This window comes from Solanum pennellii, chromosome 2 (assembly GCF_001406875.1).
Source record: "Solanum pennellii chromosome 2, SPENNV200".
Classification (NCBI taxonomy): Eukaryota; Viridiplantae; Streptophyta; class Magnoliopsida; order Solanales; family Solanaceae; genus Solanum; species Solanum pennellii.
Genome location: NC_028638.1, coordinates 28,570,307 through 28,576,791, shown reverse-complemented (window position 1 = coordinate 28,576,791; position 6,485 = coordinate 28,570,307). Strand labels below are relative to the sequence as shown.

The window sequence follows — 6,485 nt, the reverse complement described above, 5'->3', positions numbered from 1 at the left end:
CTTGAATGCAATGTGGATACCACATGGCATACCACATAAGCCAATAGAGTTCCACCCATGCCACGTAGAAAATAAACTACCCCTAATTTCCTCCAATTTTCTCTATTTCCCTTAGAATTTAGAAACGATTTCACTGAAGAAACATAAAACCCCTTTTCCTTAGAACTTATGTATTTTGTGAAATCATTCTAAGGAAATGGAAAAATGAGGAAAAGGGGTTCTATGTTTTTCAATGATAATCGTTTTTAAATTCTATGGAAAATGGAGAAAATTGAGGAAAATTAGGGGTAAATTTATTAGTCTACGTGGCAAGAGTGGAACTCTATTGACTTATTTGGCATGCCATGTGACATTCACATGGATCTAAGTGACGTTTAATCAATTCTGTCAATGAGAAGTGTATTTTTGACCCTATAGTTTGACTGTAAGAATATATATTTGAGCCGAAATATACTTCAAAGATATACATGAGCTATTTCTGATAGTTTAAAGGTATTTTTGACCCTTATCCATTTTTTAAATGGTAACACCATCCACTTATAATTATGAGATTGTGACAAATGGAGCAAAAAATAATAAAAGGAGAAAAAGCAAAATATTTTAGGCGTGACAATAATCCATCGGATAGTAAACCCACAATATAATATTGTGCGCAATAAAATTGAAGTAGTAAAAATATAAATATAGTGACAAACTGACAATAATAGTTGTTCCGTCCTTCGTCTTTCGATGGCCAATGAAGCAAAAATTGTAATCCGTCCGTTTAAAAAAAAATGACTTACTTTAATTGGAATGGAATAAGAAAAGAAAGAAATTTTTTTTAATTTTATGGTTCTAAATTAAAGTTATATCAAATGTATCAAAGTATCCTTTAATCTTGTGGTCTTAAACATGCTACGTGAAAAGTTAAAATTAAATTGTTGTCAAAAAAATAAAGAGATCATTTTTTTAAACAAACTAAAAAGAAAATAGGAACATTTTTTATGCGGAGGGAGTAAATAATAAAAAATATACAAAAAGAAATATAGTACTCCATCCGTTTAAAAAATGACTTAGTTTAACTTGGAACGGAGTTTAAGAAAAGAAAGAAGACTTTTTAATCTTGTGGTTCTAAATTAAAGTTATGTCAAATGTACCAAAATAACCTTTTATCTTGTAGTTTTAAACATGTCAGGCGAAAAGTTAAAGTTGAAATGTCACCAAAAAAATAATCATTTTTTTTAAAACAAACTAAAAAGAAAATAAAAATATTTTTTTAAAATGAAAAAAATATTTAATAATTGTCCGGATGACAAAGACCCTCAGTTAAACGGTGACCAATGGTGCAAATATAATAAAAAGATTTTTATAGACCTCTCCTCACACCACGCTCAATCAACTTGACTTCCTTGTGATTTATAATTACACATGCTTCTTTTATTTTGAAATTTTTGTAACAATTTTTTAATCTATTTTTCATTAATGTAATAAAAATAACATGACAACTTTACCTTTTTCCAAATATCATTATAAGCACTCCTTGAATTTATTTTATCAGATAATCCCTTCATTTTATTTTTATGTCAATTTTTATTTTATACTTATATTAAGGAATAATATAATTTTATTTTTTTATTTTTATGTAATGTTTTTAGATTAATTTTATAATAAATAATAAATGCATTTTTAAGATTAATTAATTACTCAATAAAAAATATAGTAGAAAAAATATGATAATTTATGTATAAATTTTTAAAAATAACAAATATTATAATCTAACTATTTATAGAACAGAATGACAAATAAAATGAAACGAAGGGACTAGCACATTAGATAAAGTCTTTCTTTTAAAAAAGGCAATCCCTTTGCTAAAAAATTGTTCTTTGCAAATATGGGTTCCTCTTCCTTCTTTTCAACGAGAAGTAATTGACTATTTTTATTTTCTGTTATATATAGCAAGAGTAAGTATTAGGAGTTTGAAAATTCTAAATTTTTTTTGATTGTTATTATTGAGTTGTCAATCAATTTTTATGTTACAAGTTATTATTTAATTTTATAATACATATATAAAATATATAAAAAATTATTATATTCATCTGAATTCACCAAACCCCACTTAACTCCGCCACAAAATCCATAATTCGACAGATTTGAAATAACACTATTAGAAAGTGATTTTGATATCAATAATTTGAGCAATTAGTTATCATAGTGTGGATCCTTTTTGTAGAGAAAAATACTTTCCAGCAATGAAAAAGTTAGTGTTTTAGAATTACTTTTTCCTTTTGTTAAATATGGTAGGTAGTTGAAAGAATTTAATATTTAGAAAAGGATTTAACATTAATGAAAATTAATGAAAAATAGTTAGAAAGAATTGTCACGAAAATTCTAAATAAGAAAGATATAAAATTTGTTTGGATTGACTTAATAAAAATAGTTTTTAAATTAAAAATAAAAAAATTAAATTGAAATAAGTGAAAAAATTAATTAAAAAATGGGAAGAGGTCTATTTTTTATTTTTAACTTATTATAAGTGCCCTGTCAAATATGCTTAACTTATTTTAAGTTATTATTTTTTATATTTATCAAATATTTTCAAAAGTCAAAACTGATATAAAATTATGTTTATTCAACTTTTAAGTCAGTCCAAATACATTCACAATTAAACACTTTATTTTTATCTAGATTTACTCGTCAAATTTTGAATAATTGACATACTTATTAAGGAAAAATAATAATTGATATAATTACTCTCCATTAATTCATAAAATTTTAAATATTTACTCACCATATTTTTCAAATACATGAATTTCAAATCTGTAAATTCAGTGTATAATAATTAAAAAAATCTTTGTAAAGTCTAAAGAGGAAATATGCTAAATCACGAGAGAGGTAAATGTGATAGAGCGGAACATAGAAAGAAAAAAATAAAAAACACAAATATTTTGGACGTGACAGAGGAGAAGTTCTTTCCCTAAAATACCCCTAGATATTAGGCAGGCTGTTTTTATATAAAGCACACTGTCACTGATATTACAATTATCCTTGCATCTCAGGGTGACGCCAAATTCCACTTGTCAGGTATTTCTCTATCTCTTTCAACTTATTATTTTTTTTTCTCTTCTTTTGATCAACTTATGAAAATCATCCATTTTTTTTACTTCTTTTCTGAGTTGAAATATTGCAATGATTCTTCAACAGAAACACACTGCTTTTTTTTTTTTTTGGTAAATTTGAGTTTGTGCGACATGCATGTCGGTTTTTGTTTTTATTTGAAAATTTTAGTGTTTCTATAGCTAGTTTTTTTTTTTTGTCTTCTTTTGTTGTGTATGTAGATCTACAAAAAATTCATCACTGAATGAGCTGATTTTTTCGCATTTCACTGTAGTATGATATAGATCTGTTTAATGTACTTTTTAATACATGCTTTATGGTGTTAAAAGTTAATTTTAAGCTAAATTGTGTAAAATTCTACTTAGTTCTGTTTGTTTTGGGGGTTTTCTTTTATGTTTTTTAGTTATGTGATGATTTGGCTTAAAATGTTGTAAATAAGCTAGTTTTGTGTTTTACTAGTGAGTGAGTAATGCTTGATTGTTGAAGATGACAGTTTACCTACTTCCTGAAGCACGTGGCGATGGGAATCTATTAGTTGAATTTGGGCCACAATTTCTAATGATTGAGATAATTTACTTGTGTTTAGTTGAAAAAGGGTGGGTTAGATCTAATTATGATAAATAATTTAGAAGGTATTTTTAATGATTACCTCATGCTTGGTCCCTCATAAAAGTTGCTTATCATAAATTACTTGTTTATGGACAAGTCTTAATGCTAAAGTTGATTTATTTTTCATGATTATTGAATATGGACTAGTGGTGGTTGTGGTTAATGATTTGCTTTGCTTTTGTTTTTCAAATTTCATGATTAAATGATGTAAGCTTTATGAGTGGATTTGCATTCTTGTATGTAGTCCATAACATGTTTTCATCCTTGTGGCAGTTCTGTTTGGCCTCTCTTGTTTCAAAATGACAGATGTTCAGGCTCCCCCCCCTCGTCCTAAGAGGAAGAAAAACATTATGGACCTTCTTGTCCAGTTCAGATGGATTGTTGTTATCTTCGTCGTCCTTCCTCTCTCGTTCTTGTATTATTTCTCCATATATCTTGGGGATGTTAGGTCTGAGTGCAAATCATACAAGCAGCGCCAGAAGGAGCATGATGAAAATGTTAAAAAGGTTGTGAAGCGTCTTAAGGAGAGGAATGCATCTAAGGATGGTCTTGTCTGCACAGCTAGGAAGCCCTGGGTTGCTGTTGGAATGAGAAATGTGGACTACAAGCGTGCTCGTCATTTTGAAGTTGATCTTTCTCCATTTAGAAATGTTCTTAACATTGACACGGAGCGAATGATTGCTAAAGTCGAGCCTCTAGTCAATATGGGACAAATCTCTAGAGTTACTGTCCCTCTGAATGTTTCCCTTGCAGTTGTTGCTGAGCTTGATGATCTAACTGTTGGTGGTCTCATCAACGGCTATGGGATTGAAGGAAGTTCTCACATTTATGGACTGTTCTCAGACACTGTTGTGTCTTATGAAGTTGTTCTAGCAGATGGGCAGGTAGTTAGAGCTACAAAGGACAATGAATATTCTGATCTTTTCTATGCTATTCCATGGTCTCAAGGGACTCTGGGGCTTCTGGTTTCAGCTGAGATCAAGCTCATTCCGATCAAGGAATACATGAAACTTACCTACAAACCTGTAGTTGGTAATTTGAAAGAGATTGCTCAGGCTTATATGGATTCTTTTTCACCTAGAGACGGGGATCAGGATAACCGTGAGAAAGTTCCAGACTTTGTTGAAACCATGGTGTATACTCCCACAGAAGCTGTTTGCATGACTGGTAGATATGCTTCAAAAGAAGAGGCCAAGAAGAAGGGCAATGTGATCAACAATGTTGGTTGGTGGTTCAAAACCTGGTTTTACCAGCACGCTCAAACTGCACTCAAGAAGGGAGAATTCGTAGAGTACATCCCAACTAGGGAATACTACCACAGGCACACAAGATGCTTGTATTGGGAAGGGAAACTTATCCTTCCATTTGGTGATCAATGGTGGTTTAGGTTTCTCTTTGGATGGGCCATGCCTCCCAAGGTTTCTCTACTTAAAGCCACTCAAGGTGAATACATTAGGAACTATTACCATGAAAACCATGTCATTCAGGATATGCTTGTTCCTCTCTACAAGGTTGGCGATGCTCTTGAGTGGGTCCACCGTGAGATGGAGGTAAAAGTTCCCATTGTTTTCCATCTTTCAGTACTTTTGATTATACAAGTGCATCATTAACAATTTTATTTTTGTTTAGGTGTATCCCCTCTGGCTCTGCCCCCACAGACTCTACAGGCTGCCTCTTAAAACAATGGTGTATCCTGAACCAGGTTTTGAGCTGCAGAAGAGGCAGGGTGACACAAAATATGCTCAAATGTACACTGATGTTGGTGTCTACTATGCTCCTGGACCTATTTTGAGGGGTGAGGTCTTTGATGGTATAGAGGCAGTCCGTAAGTTGGAGAGTTGGTTGATTGAAAACCATGGATTCCAGCCACAATATGCTGTCTCTGAGCTGACGGAGAAGAACTTCTGGAGAATGTTTGATGGAAGCCTATACGAGAACTGCAGGAAAAAGTACAGAGCCATCGGAACCTTCATGAGTGTGTACTATAAGTCTAAGAAAGGAAAGAAGACGGAGAAGGAGGTGCAGGAAGCTGAGCAAGAGACTGCTGAAGTTGAGACCCCAGAAGTTGATGAGCCTGAAGATTGATCGTGTTCTCATGGCTTTTCTGCCTTTTCTCATTTATGTAGTTGTGATTGTGTGGATGCTCTTAGTTTCCTTGGTCTGTTTGTCATTGCATCTTTGAACATTTTCTAGCCTTGAGCTTGTTTATTTCCTTTTAACCAGCTGGACTGGACTGGCTTAGTTCAATGTGTTTTTTTTTTTTGCTTCACCCACCTCCTTTCCAAAATCATATCAAATGTCAGCCTGCTACACTTGAGGCTCGTCAAAAGATACTGTCCCTTGAGGAAATTTTATACGGTATGGATGTATCTATAAGATTCAACAAACTCTTTTAGTATAACATCAAGAGTTAGATTTCCAACAAGATTAAGTAATATAAATCTAACTAAAGAAAATAAGGTTGAATAAGAGCATAAGATGACATATTTATCGGTCGAAAAGTGATGTTCACCAACGTTCCAATTAAAAGAAATAATATATGAAGTAAATATAACTAGTAAAAATAATTGTATTAAATTGAATTTGAACGTTGGATGATTGCAAGCAAAAAAAGATGATTCTATTTTAAAAAGTCAAAGAAATGTTTAGGCAATTGTAATATTTTGTCACAATGAATGGCCTTTTAAGGCAATTCAATTTTCAGAGAACAAAAACTTTTTTTAATATTAAATTAACTATTTGTTCAACATCAAATCCACCTTCTGGCACCAGCTTGTATATCT

General features: G+C 31.5%; 1 protein-coding gene across 1 annotated transcript; it reads left to right on the top strand.

Moving 5' to 3' along the window:
• Window positions 1-2,929: 2,929 nt before the first annotated feature.
• Window positions 2,930-5,969, top strand: LOC107011008 (delta(24)-sterol reductase-like). Its single transcript, XM_015210310.2, has 3 exons — window positions 2,930-3,060; window positions 3,976-5,252; window positions 5,332-5,969. The coding sequence occupies exons 2-3, from the start codon at window positions 4,002-4,004 to the stop codon at window positions 5,785-5,787; spliced, it is 1,707 nt and encodes a 568-aa protein (XP_015065796.1). The 5' UTR covers window positions 2,930-3,060; window positions 3,976-4,001; the 3' UTR covers window positions 5,788-5,969.
• The last annotated feature ends 516 nt before the right edge of the window (window positions 5,970-6,485 follow it).

What these genes read in the sequence shown, in the direction of transcription:
- LOC107011008 (XM_015210310.2), top strand. Translation starts at nt 4,002, where the DNA reads ATGACAGATGTTCAGGCTCCCCCCCCTCGTCCTAAGAGGAAGAAAAAC. An exon ending in GGGTCCACCGTGAGATGGAG is followed by an intron (nt 5,253 to 5,331) that starts GTAAAAGTTCCC and finishes ATTTTTGTTTAG; the next exon opens with GTGTATCCCCTCTGGCTCTG.